The sequence below is a fragment of the Netta rufina genome, assembly GCF_964035555.1.
Source record: "Netta rufina genome assembly, chromosome: Z".
NCBI lineage: Eukaryota > Metazoa > Chordata > Aves > Anseriformes > Anatidae > Netta > Netta rufina.
Window position 1 is genome coordinate 17225176 of NC_140126.1, and position 14224 is coordinate 17239399.

Genomic DNA, 14224 nt, shown 5'->3' on the forward strand with positions numbered 1-14224 from the left:
TCTCAGGAGGAGCTGGTACGATCAGCGTTCCTCCTGCACCAAACCTAAGGAACACGGCATCCCAACACATTTCCCCTCATTCTCCATGTTCACTGCACACTTTGTGGTTTAACTGAATGAGGCACTCCACTTCCCACTGTCACCTAGGTGTATAATACAATTTTTAATTACAAAAAAAATGTAACTGCATGATTCTCACAAGCTACAACACAAACCTTTTGTATTGAAGCCACTAGGGTAGCTACTATATGCAGCCTCTTGCCATACACCCATACAGCACACTGAAAGAATGCATTTTCTTCCTTCAAATGCTTCATAACGCACAGAAAACTAAACCATTGTGCAAGAAACATAAGCAGGATTCTGAAGTGGTACTTACTGACAGCCCGCAGACTGATCAGCATCTCCAGTTTCTGCTCCTGCATATTAAAACATAATCTCAAGTTGTAGAAGCAGTTGGCTGCTGCACAAGTGCTGGATTTGGAGATTTTTCCTGGCTCCTCACAGGAGGCCTGAGCAGCTCAGTTTTGACCATGTGTATTCTCAGACCCTACTTAAGTTTCAATGAGTTTGAAGAAGTTTGTCCTAGACCAACAAACTACTGTCTGGCCCCTTACAGCAGTAGGATGCATTCCTTTTAGAATGCAGCTGCATACTCAATTTCTCTTACTTTTGATAAGACTTCCAAGTGGTTCTGACCTCTGCATTTTCTATTGCTGCAGTGGGGGGAATAACTACAAAATGGTGGGCCAAAACTAGGGACTTCCACACCTGCAGTGGGTCTCCTGCAAGCCTACAGCATAGTCTCTCTTCATCAGTACCTAGTTTTAAGGAAAAAAAAAAAAAAAAAAAGCAGCAAAAATAGGCACCACTCAGGCTTTAAAAAGAGACAAAGCCTTTTCCACTGCTTGGGAAAAAAAAAAAAAAAAAAAAAAAAAAAAAAAAAAAAAAAAAAAAAAAAAAAAGCACTAGACCCCTATTGACAAGAAACAACCCCCCTCCTTTGGGAGTTAAGGGTGTCGGAGGACTGGAGTCAGTAATCAGATTTCCCACTGAAAATGGTTGTGGCCCCCAGTCAGCATCCTGGCTGTTCTGCATTCTGTGCTAAAGCACCTCTCTCACTCTCTCAGGAAGCTAAAACACGGAGCTGAGGATTCCATGATTAAGCACCTAAAAAAATGCAAAAGTCATTATAATCTGATTTCAATCAGCCATGAGAGTTGATGGCTGTGTGGATTAAATGGTGGAAAGATATAAAATATAAATTATTTTTTATTTGTTTTATAAAGATGACTTGTATGTAATTCCATAAGAATTATTTGCAACACATATCCATGATAAAGTTTAAATTCTTTTAGTATTAACAGTACACAATAAATGTTTCTACACCTATAAATTTATTGAGGTAACAACTTATTTTCTTGGAGTTTTACAACAGGGAAGCAATTGAAACCTGCACCAACATTTCGGATATTTGAAAATCCTGTAGATCAGGTCAAGCACAAAAGCAAAAACAACAAGCTTCTTCTCTGTTAGTAGTGAACATAATAGAAAACAATACATTTAAAGGTAACATGTTAATTTAAACACCTCTACCTCCTGAGTTACAAGTCTGATGCATAAACTTAATAAGCTGCATTTGTATTGTATGAGTTTATGTGCAAATAGCTAGACTCTTTAATTTCTCTACGTGTGTGCCCTTAACAATCTGCCATGTTTCCAAAAAAACCACACTGATCAATCTGATACGGACTCCACACGTGCCCTACCACCTCTGCCAGCCCCAGTCTCAGGAGTTCAGAGAATGTCTTGTACTTTTTTTTTCCTTGTTTGACAGAACAGAGGCAAGGTAGCCAGTGCTACTTAACAGAGAAATCTTTACTTTAAACTTGAGTTGTTGAAAACAAATAATAATAATAAAAAACAATAAGAAAACCCCAGAAAGTCTTTCGAGGCATGTATTTCAATAGGTAATGGAAATGGAAGAAAACAGATCACAGTACAGTCATGGTAGCTAACATTTAGACTTCAGTTAAAAACGTTTCTTTAAAAGATATATAAGGACTAAGATTTTGACTGCTGAATTACATATTTATCCCCACTAAGCAGTCTATCCTACATATCTGAAAATATACTGATAGATTAAGATTACTATAACACTTTGGTGAACAAATCACTAGGCTGTTTTGATCATTATACTACAAGACAGTTTGGTTAACCCTCAAATTAGTAGGCTTCCTGCATTTAGGATAACTTTTAAATGAATACAAATTTCCTACATAAATGAATTAAGTTATCTCAAAGAGGGTAGGCATAAAAATTTATCTTCAAATTAAATGCCATACTTTGACAGATTAACATACATTCCTTTCTTTAAAGTAATATTGTTTTTAAATGCATAATGCTTATATGTATTAGTTATATTAATAATAAGCTTTATATTCAAATACTGTATTTATTGAAGATTCATTCTTTTAATAAATTGTAGCTGACATTCTCAACAACTTGTAACAATTAAGGTCATTTTTTTTCCCCCTCAATGTTCAAAGTACTTTGTACTTGTCATACACACTAATTTTCTCAACAAGTATCTTTATTTTCCTGCATCTTCTAGATAGAGATCATCTATCCATTCATTTCTTGCAGGAAAGACATAAACAAGTTGTTGAAAACACTTGTTTTTTTTTTAATTCAGAGATACATGCTCTTCTACCCCGCCCCCCAAATTCGGAAACGCAAATAACTTATGGTAAAAATACAAGTTCTGCTTTGGAAGAAAACATACAAAATATACACAGTGTAGTGTGTGCACCTAAATGTCTTGATTGTCAAGTAGCTCAAGTTTTCACTCTGATGTATACATTTTTTCTTCTTTCTTGTAGACAACAGTTTGTTTCACTGATCTTTGCTGGTGCCATTTCTTGTTGTCTTTGGTAGTCGTTGTCCCTTTGTGTAAGCATGGTACCAGAAGTGCAGAAACAAGACTAAAAACATAGAACCATATAGCCAAATAATAAACATGAAAATCGGATACTGGTACGGACAATCATCCATGATGTAGATTTGCCCTATATGGACTGTAATCATAATGAACTGGACCTGCAGGAAAAAGGGAAGGAAAAATATTCATTTTAAAAGAAAGACAAACTTCCTACAGACATTTAAAAAGATTTAGCAGAACTTGCATTCATAAAAAGTTGGGGGCAGGGGCTTTCTCAGCTACAGATAGGGTCACCATTATTGACCCTCTCCCAAATTGTTACTGCATTGAAAAGCGCTTCCACAGAGTAAAGAAAGACGTATTGTCCAAGGACAATACGAAGTACAAGCAGCAATGAGAAACCTGTGCTAGAAGAAAGGGAGTCTGCCAGTTCAGTAAAGAAATAAGTAATTTGACTCGTTTGACCAGTGACAAATGGGATATTGCTCTGAAAAAAAAAAAAAAAAAAAAAAGGCCAGAAAAAAAAATACACATCAGGATCTGTGAACATGATAGTATACAGGTCAGAGGTGAGGGGAAATTCACGTAACACAGAGGTCTGCAGGTCCCAAAAAAGCAATTTAAGGGGGGATTTAAAGAAATTCGACATGTACATTAAGTTAATAATCCACAGGTAATACCGCCAAGACAAAAAGCCTCTAAACTTATAAATATTCAAGCTAAGTCATTCCTAGTTACACAGGGTTACGTAAACAAAGACCAGACCTGGTGCAAGCAGTTACAGCCATGGCTGCTTCTCCCTGCTTCTTTTGCTCCTCCGTGAACAGGCCAAACTGATTGTGTAGCCAGAAGTTGCATTTTTTTAAATTTCTATTAAAGAAGCTGGGTGTGAAAAAGCACCCATAGCAATAACCACTTCAGAGTGATCTAATGCTAATAAAACACTTAATGTAAATTCTCTACACATAATTTCTATGAAAGAATGGACATGACATTAGGAAATACTTCTTTTTCCCTGCAGTCATTACTATTTACATGTAGGCTCTGTACATTAGTTATGTTTTCTTGGTGTAAATTTATATTCTAGTTATTTTTATACAGCAGATGAGTTTTGCATGTAGTATTCAGTGAACACATTTAACTGAAAAGCTTGTGTCTATGATTTTATGGTGAATGTTGAAGTCAGCAGATTTAAATAAATAACTCAACTGGGGCTCATTACTTTTGTTTTACTCATTTAAAACATGAGTAAAAACTGTACCAACTGTACTGACCACACAGATCAACATTAAAGAGTACAAATTTATTGCACTGTCTGCATTAGCCACAATCAGCTTTGGGAGATGTTCAAGTCAAAGAGAAAATTACTCACAAGTTGTATAGTTGTCATGTATTTTTTCCACCACAAGTATTTGTGATAGGCTGGTCCCAGAGAACAGATGCCGTAGTAAGTGTACATGACAACGTGTACAATGCAGTTCAACAAAGCATGAAACGTCCCTAAACCACCTGTAGAAGGAATATAATAAAGTAGTATTATTGCATCAGGTTTATTTAGGTCATTTAAAAGCCACCTCAGGTCCTGGTAGTTTGTTTTGATTGAGGAAAACAAACAAAGACCACAACAAATATAGACTTCAATTAATCGAAGTATTTAACCAGAATTGGGTTGACACCAATTCTGAAGGATCTTATCACACAGGTTTATCTAAGCTATTCCAAAACAGCAGTAAATTGATCTGAGCTAATGACCTTTAAAAAAAAAAAAAAAATCACTGACTTCTCAAAGTGACATATACACATGAAAGGAAGCAGAAAGAATTTTGTGGAAGCAACATTCCTCCTGTTTTACACCTACTTTCTGAGCTACATGATGAACTTTGCAAAGTTTTAGAGGATAAGTAATTCCCCAACAGAGATATCCAGGGAACGAATCAGTTTCAGACAGTAAGTTTCTGGAATCATGATGTAAGTGAAGGCCTCACAAATCCACGTTCCATCTCAAAAGCACACATACAGCGGAAAGGAAATTTAAGGCCAACTAATAACCCACCTTGGGGCAAACTCATGACTGAAACTGGTAAGATATTAAACAAAGCGAGTGAGGAATTTTTTTTCCCCACTGATCAACAAGGGAGTTAGATGATGCTGCTCAAGGTAATTTTGTTTTAAAGAACATAATAAGTTATAGGTTAAAATGATACAAGGGGTGGCTGATAAAGTATTTTTAAGATAAATATGAACATGAAAATATTGAGCTTCAGGAAGAAAACAAAATGTTATGAAAAGCAGACACTTAGTGAGAAATATTTCTTATCCAAAAGCCAATTTGCCATTAAGAATCACTTCAGTTAAAAATAAAGCTTATTTTGTGATTTTATTAGCTCACACTAGTCTTCCAGCTTGATAGATCATAACTCTTCCAGCTGTGATCACAAACTTTCTTTGAAACTTAGTTATTTGTATTTTTGAAAATAATTCGTGTTCTCGCAGTCCAAAAAGTACATACTTTTTTTGGCCTGCACAGTGAATATTCAAAAGAAAAAATAAATAGTTAAAGCAAAGAGAGAGAAGCAATAGTACAAGAATATGCTCCAAAAAGCAACACCACATGTAATCAACATCTTACAGTTCTCTATTTATCAGAAGAAAAATCAGTATCTCCTTTCACAACCCCTTTTTTTTTTTTTTTTAAACACAGGTTCCAAAGCTTGGTTAGTAGAGACCATAGTGCCACTATTTAGAAGGAAGTACAAGCAGTGATGAAACTGAATACAAGATAATCATCAGCAGGATTGAAATTCTTGGGGGAAAAAAAAAAAGTTGTCAAATAGAACAATATTTGGAAAGATCAGTATAAAGATAAGCAAAAGAGCTGCAAGAATAAATACAGCTCTTCAAGGTTGAGTATGACTATTACGAGCAGAGGATAAAACAGACCTTGCATAATTTGTTGAAATATATGTCAGATTATCACATGGAAAATTTGAATCTGATGCAAAATCAGAAGCCTGTATCTAGTATACTGATCCAATGTCCAGATAAAAGGCAGGAAGTTAATCACCTATAAGTGGAAATTTTTCAAGGTTGAAGAGGAGAGAGTGCTAGTTGCTGGGATTCTTTGCAGATCTGTAAACAAACTGAACTGCATGCTGAAAAATCTATTTACAGTTTCCTCATTAACTTAAAATACCAGTTTTTCATCAACATTTGAGAAAGACGTGATCAAGCTTCCTAATAACAGGAGCTCAACAAAAGCAGCAGAAGTATAGCCTTTCATACACTAGCAAAATCTGCACACTGGACTTGTTCAAAAGACACAATCTACAGCTATCCTAGACCGCTTACAGATATCCTGGTCTGTTTTTAGGGCTTATTTTCACATTCATAAAACAAGAACTAACAGATCAGATGTAACTACCATGTGCTTACCAGGCTATTCTCATGGCATGCTATATTTATTAGTGTTGTACGCTAATTCTATAGCATAGAAAGATGCATGCACATAGAGCAGGAAAGGAGAAAAGTGAAGCTATTCTGGAGTGGACAGAAGCTCTTACTTCATCACAATTCAAATACAGGTAGAGCCTAACTTTCTATAATAAATAAGGTCAAAAAAACATGTCTGTGGTTTTCTGAAAACTAAATAAAGTATTAGATGTAAGTAATCCCCACTTGTTCTGTGGCTTAAAGACAGTAAAAATGACTGCTGAAACAGCACTTTAAGGATAGTAAAAAAAAAAAAAAAAATGATGAGAATGTAGTCCTCCCCTCCAATTCAATTCTTATGGTTTGAAGGAAAAGTGTCTTTGAAGAAGTTTCAGAGTATCTACCTTACACCACTTTTAATTTTTCAATCACATTTTTTTTTCATGTAATATTGCTCTTTGTTTATGGTTTTCTCCTGCACACCTTGTTCCCTCAACTCTGCACAAAATGATGTCTAAGAAAAATGAGTACCCCCCACCCATTTAGATAGTTGTCTTGCATGGTGATTTCAGATGTTACAAAAAATTCTGAAGACATCCAAATTTAAAAATGTTGGTGTTTGCAGGAATTTTTAATCTGTTCTTCAAATATTTGTCTAGCATGTTTTTGGTACCAGAAGATATGTAAAAGTTGAACTGTCTCTTCACTACCTGCAGCAAATTTGACTCCAAACCACCAGGTCCATGGCATGATGGAATGATGAAAGACATGCAGGAATGTAACTTGGCTGTTTTTCTTACGTAGCACAAAAAATATCTGAAACAGATTTTAACAAACAGAATGTTATAGAATACTCAAGCCCAACATACTAAAAGAAAATGTATGTATCTATGCTGGTTACTCACTACTATACACTTAAAAATTCTTCACAGCTGCAGTCTAGGGAGAAGATGGGAAACATCTGACTAATTTTTGAAAAAAATTAAACCAGTATTAAAACCCACCTGTGGAGTGAAGCCAAAGCAAGCTTCAAAAGCAACTGCCCACAGCTGAGCAATGAGTGCAATGGACAACGTAAAATGGACTTGCTTGGGCTGAGAAGTATTTAGAAGCATCAGATTTTAAGTCTGCTGAACTACTACTACTAAAGGAAAGACATTTGAGAAAACTAACTGAAGGACTAACAAGAGATACAGACAGGAGTAAATATTAATTTAGAGAAGTAGCCTTTATTATTACTACTGACTTAGCTACCCTTGGAAAAAGACAACATCGGGAAGTATAAATGTAACTGTTCTTTATAGATATTGACAGGCCACACTTAAAAAGACAGATATTGTGAGAAATGTTAAGGGAAGACAGATAAAGAAAATTGTATAAGAAGTCAGGTCACGAGCAGGGTGGTATCAGATGGCAAAGAAAGTAATACAGAAGAGAAGTCTAGCATGCTATGGAAAACATTTGGAAACAGATTATTTAAATACAGTTAATAAATAACTTCTGCAATAATACCAAAAAGCTGCTGAGAAACAGGTACCTGATTGGATAGATTCAAATAAAACAAATAATAATAAACAAAAATTTCAAGCCCAGGGCTAATTAAAAATGGGCAATCTAACAAGAGGGTAGTACAGAGGACTAAGCCAGTCATGCTTTTCCAGTTTTAGCATTCCTGGCACTTACATTACCATTCCATTTGGCCCAGTCAGTAAGATGTTGAATCATGACTGTTTGTAGATGAAAGTTAGATGGCTAACTTCTCTTGCGGGGTATAGAACATCCCAGCTGCTCATGAGTCAGCTCCTGAATCACTGCTATTGTGCCCGACACAGTAAGATAAACGAAATCACAGCTGACTCCAACATCCAGAAGCCTGTTTGAGAACATCTCCACCATCCCTAGTAGGTGCCAGCTTCAGGAAGAGGGGAAGGCAGATGGCTAGTGGTGGTGAGCAAGGTCTACATTCTGCTTTAATGCACTGCAGCTCAGACTTCTTTTGAAACTGCTCAGAGTGCAGGCCAAGTACCAAACACATCTATGGTCACGGCCAACAAGGTACTTACAGGAGTTTAGAGCAGGTAGTTATGACAAATTATGCTGTATTCAATTCTGTTGATACAAATATTCCAAAAAATGAAAGATAAAATCTGAAGATGACATGGAAAAAAGCTTCAATGTAATCAACACTGATTTATTTTTTTTTTAACTTGACGTGTTGAGACAAGCATTGCTGCAGCACAACAGGTTAGTGTATTTGGCTGATAAATAGCCAAGTTATCAAGGCTTCCAATTTTTATTTTTTTTTTTTTTAAAGATATATTCTCTAATATTTTCCCTGATAAATAAGGAGTGACAGTGCAATGGGAGAATAAGATAGTAAGGGTAAACAACCTGGTGGTATTCTAACAGTGAAGGTTGGAGGAATAATGAAAAAGCAATTTATGCTCTCAGCCCTCAACAGCAGTGGTTCTTCTACTGTGAAAGGGAAACATCACTACATTGTTTATAAGGCTACAAATACTTACGGTGTCTAATAGTTCAATGAATTTGGAAAAGTAGTACAACCAACAAGTTCGTACCATCTGCAAGAGTGAAAAACAGAAATTGTTAAATCCTAATAGTCATAATTAAAATTAAGAAGCTGCAGGAGAAGTAAGAGTATAAAATGAAAATAGAGAGAGAAGTGGTGTCTTGGTGATGTGTAGGTTGTTTGGTGTTGTTTTCTTTTTCCTTAAAAAATTCTTTAATTGATAGAGAATTTTAAAACAAAAAGGAACAAGCCAACAAATAGGTTGCCTTTTTTTGGCAAACAGTAAACCTCTACAGTTAAACTCTAAGCATATTAATGCTTTATATTTTACAGTAAGGCATTTTTCTTTAGAGCATTCCACTCAACAGCAATAGATTTGGCTGTTCAAAAAGCATTTCCAAAAATAAAGTCTGTGTAGCATAACAATTTGACCATGCATTTGGCAACTTACTCTTAGAGCTGTAGGTGACCTCGAGTAGTCAACAATATCACAGCGGAATGAGTACCCAGTGGCCCAACCTGACATGAGAAACTAGAGCAAAGAAAAAGAAAAGGGCATGGATTACTTTGTGTCTTATGAAAAATTCATTAAATTCAGATTATTATTGCAATCACTAAGCATGAGGGGAAAACAATGTTATAAACTTGTTGGATCAGCAACTTTGTCAATCATCAGCCTCTGTGTTGACTAGCTACCACAAGATCATTTGCTGCTACAGATTGATTAATTTATAATTCCATGACCACACCTATGGACAAGAAGCTTCTTTCTACACCCATTATGTCAGCATTAGTAAATGAAGAGGAGAAACAGCTGCATCTCAACACACATGCTGGCTAAGCAACCTGTTGTGTAAATCAGAACACAAAAACAAGTAAACCTTTTAGAAATTTTTGAAAGTTATCACAGTCAAATATCTTAGTACTCAAGAAAACCATCACAACATAACAACATAGAAGTAGAGCTTAATACTTTAAAGACAAAGAACAAATCAATATGCACTATATTTTTAGTATCCTAGTTCCTAAAATCTTGCTTAGTTGAACGGCATGATTCAATGAGTCTTTCACTAATACGATGGATGAGAAGCTACTGTTTTTACAATCAAGAGCATATGTACAGGGCAGGACTATATGTATCATCATTTAATCATTTCTCTTGATCATTTGATCTTTTCTCTTGGACTATATTAGAAATCAAGACAAGAGCGACATTGTTAATATTGCACTTGGCTCATTCTCCTACCAGCCATTAGGACAACTGTGTCTTATATCAGTTAAAGAAAAGAAAACCCTTGTCATCAATTGATCATAACCCACTCATGCATGATATGAGGTTCAGCTCGTAACAGACGAAGGTTTTTAGTCTATGACGTTAAATGTTTTAACTTTGTAAAGAATCAGTTGCTTAAATAAAACAAGATTATAATGCCATCAAGATATCTTAACACTAAACCACCCACAAAATGGCTTGGATCCAAAAAGGGAAAGAATCAGCTTTTTGCTGAGAGTCTGAATCTCTGCTCTTGTCTCCCTGTTATACAGCATCTATGCACCCTTTCATGAAATTTTAAAATAGAAGTCTTGACAGCAGATTAATTGAGTACCGTGTTAGTATCAGACACTGCTAGAAGTTTAATTTAAGTTTCAGAGGGCTTATAATCAAACCAAGCTTATCACCAAATTACAAACAGATGTGTTTGGTGAATTTTCAAAAAAAAAAAAAAAAGGAAAAAAATGTAAGCATTTTATCCCAACACTTAGAACATTCGGCACGGCTATTACATGAAGTAGTTGCTGCTGCACTGTCATTTAAGTGCTGTTAAAAGAAATGTCAAGCAGTTCACTGTAACTCATGATGAGATTTATGCAATTTGAGCTAACAAAAACATTGCCAATTTTACAGGATTATATTGCAACATTACCAATTTACCAAACATAACCACATAACCAGACTTAATATGAAAAGCATCAGTACTGGCATAGGGATATTTAACCAGGCAAATGTAGACAGCTATCATGCACATAATACTATTGTTATATAAATATATTTTCAACTGAAGCAGGCATCATGTATCTTAAGGTTTAAATACTGGTTCTAAAGCTTCTACATGGTCTATGCCATTCATTCTTATGGATTTTTAGCTCTATCAACCCATAATCCTACACAATGCCAGGCTTTGCTGTTTTAAAGTCTAACATTTGCTTCAACACTTGCTATGGACTAGAGCAAAATCTCAACATTCTCTCAGAGAAAAAAAATACTTCCTGTTTCTGAAAAAACAGGCTGAAATTGTTCACTGTATTTTTTTTTTATATTTTTTTTTTTAAGAGAATGAAGGTCCCCTAAGTAGATATCATTAACATTTGCAATTTATAAGGCTGACCTAACTGAAGATTATTATTTAGAAAACATACAGTGTTTGAAACATCAGAGCTGACTATGAAGTAGTAGGGTAAAAACAATTACAACAGACTAAGAAAAACATATAGTCTACTTTACCTGCTACAACCCAGGGAAATTAAATAAGTTAAAAATCTTTAATTTTGTGCATTATATATAATGGCACATTAAGTATTTTACCATCTTTCTTTCTAAGTATGACTTCTTTTTATCAAGTATCAGCTCAGTAATTTTGTCATACTGATCACAGAAATATATATTACAACAATCAGAATAACAGTTTTGAGAATTGAAAAGTAGAAAATGCATTAATAAATTTAATAAAATTTATGAGGGTTTTTAGAGACAAAATATGTGTGTGCTGCCTATAAAAGTAATACTTACTTCGTAAGTCATGTACAAAGAGAGGATTACCACACTAAAGTTATAAAATGCCATTATCTGCCTGAGTTCAAAAGGTTTTTTGTTTTCCATGAGTTTGGGTCCCAGAGAAGTTACAAAATAGATGTAGGTTCCAATGATAAATGTTGTTGGAAAAGGCGAAGACATGAGTGGCCAGCCTTCCAGTCTTGGATCTAGAGAAGGGGAGGAAAAAAAAAATCAGATCTTTCCAGTACTCATTAAATTCAACACAAAAAGGAGGACTAAGGAGAATCTCCATCCTTTACTGGATGCGGGGGGAAACTTAGTTACAAGAGATGAGGAAAAGGCGGAGGTGCTCAATGCCTTCTTTGCCTCAGTCTTTAGCGGCAATACCGGATGTTCTCTGGATACTCAGTACCCTGAGCTGGTGGAAGGCGATGGGGAGCAGGATGTGGCCCTCATTATCCATGAAGAACTGGTTGGTGACCTGCTACGGCACTTAGATGTGCACAAGTCCATGGGGCCGGATGGGATCCACCCAAGGGTACTGAGGGAACTGGCAGAGGAGCTGGCCAAGCCACTTTCCATCATTTATCAACAGTCCTGGCTATCAGGGGAGGTTCCAATCGACTGGCGGCTAGCAAACGTGACGCCCATCTACAAGAAGGGCCGGAGGGCAGACCCGGGAAACTACAGGCCTGTCAGTTTGACCTCAGTGCCAGGAAAGCTCATGGAGCAGATCCTCCTGAGAGTCATCATGCAGCACTTGCAGGGGAAGCAGGCGATCAGGCCCAGTCAGCATGGCTTTATGAAAGGCAGGTCATGCCTGACGAACCTGATCTCCTTCTATGACAGAGTGACGCGCTGGGTAGATGAGGGAAAGGCTGTGGATGTGGTCTACCTTGACTTCAGCAAGGCTTTTGACACCGTCTCCCACAGCATTCTCCTCAAGAAACTGGCTGCTCTTGGCTTGGACTGGCGCACGCTTCGCTGGGTTAGAAACTGGCTGGATAGCCGGGCCCAAAGAGTAGTGGTGAATGGAGCCAAGTCCAGTTGGAGGCCAGTCACTAGTGGCGTCCCCCAGGGCTCGGTGCTGGGGCCGGTCCTCTTTAATATCTTCATTGATGATCTGGACGAGGGCATTGAGTGCACCCTCAGTAAGTTCGCAGATGACACCAAGTTAGGTGCGTGTGTCGATCTGCTCGAGGGTAGGAAAGCTCTGCAGGAGGATCTGGATAGGCTGCACCGATGGGCTGAGGTCAACTGCATGAAGTTCAACAAAGCCAAGTGCCGGGTCCTGCACCTGGGGCGCAATAACCCCAAGCAGAGCTACAGACTGGGAGAGGAATGGTTGGAGAGCTGCCAGGCAGAGAAGGACCTGGGAGTGATGGTGGATAGTCAGCTGAATATGAGCCAGCAGTGTGCTCAGGTGGCCAAGAAGGCCAACGGCATCCTGGCTTGTATCAGGAACAGCGTGACCAGCAGGGCGAGGGAGGTGATCGTCCCCCTGTACTCAGCTCTGGTGAGGCCGCACCTCGAGTACTGTGTTCAGTTTTGGGCCCCTCGCTACAAGAAGGACATCGAGGTGCTTGAGCGGGTGCAGAGAAGGGCGACGAAGCTGGTGAGGGGCCTGGAGAACAAGTCCTACGAGGAGCGGCTGAGGGAGCTGGGCTTGTTCAGCCTGGAGAAGAGGAGGCTCAGGGGTGACCTTATCGCTCTCTATAGGTACCTCAAGGGAGGCTGTAGCGAGGTGGGGGTTGGCCTGTTCTCCCACGTGCCTGGTGACAGGACGAGGGGGAATGGGCTTAAGTTGAGCCAGGGGAGTTTTAGGTTAGATGTTAGGAAGAATTTCTTCACTGAAAGGGTTGTTAGACATTGGAACAGGCTGCCCAGGGAAGTGGTGGAGTCACCATCCCTGGAAGTCTTCAAAAGACGTTTAGATGTAGAGCTTAGGGATATGGTTTAGTGGAGGGCTGTTAGCGTTAGGTTGGAGGTTGGACTCGATGACCTTGAGGTCTCTTCCAACCTAGAAATTCTGTGATTCTGTGATTCTGTGAAATCCTGAAGACGCCACTGAAAAGTACTTAATTCCTAACAGTTTGGGTTTTGTTTTCACTGATCAAGAGAACATTTACCTCAAATCTGCGCTGACTGGATAACAACATTTAGCACCTGTCAGATTACTTCTTCCTGCATCATAGGATCATCTAGGTTGGCAAAGACCTAGAAGATGACCACGTCCATCCATCGACCTGACCTACTGAGTCCAATCACTAAACTATGCCCCTGAGCAACACAACCACAGGGATATTGACCCCACCTCTTCCCTGGGCAGTGTGTTACAATGCCTAATCACCCTCACCATAAAGAAATTCTTTATGGTAAAAAGGACCTAAATCTCTGTTGGCACAACTTGAGGCCATGTCCTCACATCCTGTCACCTGAGAAAAGAGGTTGACACCCACCTCACTACAATCTCCTTTCAGGTAGTTGTACACAGCAATGAGGTCTGCCCTCAGGCTCCTCATATCCAGACTAAACAACCCCAATTCCTTTA

At 37.9% G+C, this 14224-nt stretch overlaps 1 protein-coding gene across 1 annotated transcript in view; it reads right to left on the reverse strand.

Annotated features, from left to right (window-relative positions):
- Positions 1 to 1342: 1342 nt before the first annotated feature.
- The window catches only part of ELOVL7 (ELOVL fatty acid elongase 7), a 35000-nt gene continuing 22118 nt past the window's right edge, over positions 1343 to 14224 (reverse strand). The window contains exons 3-8 of the mRNA XM_084304985.1: positions 11689 to 11879; positions 9352 to 9432; positions 8896 to 8952; positions 7081 to 7186; positions 4314 to 4450; positions 1343 to 3099 (exon numbers count right to left, since the gene is read on the reverse strand). Coding sequence (XP_084161111.1) covers positions 2896 to 3099; positions 4314 to 4450; positions 7081 to 7186; positions 8896 to 8952; positions 9352 to 9432; positions 11689 to 11879 — 776 coding nt within the window. The 3' untranslated portion in view covers positions 1343 to 2895. The remainder of the gene's footprint in view (positions 3100 to 4313; positions 4451 to 7080; positions 7187 to 8895; positions 8953 to 9351; positions 9433 to 11688; positions 11880 to 14224) is intronic.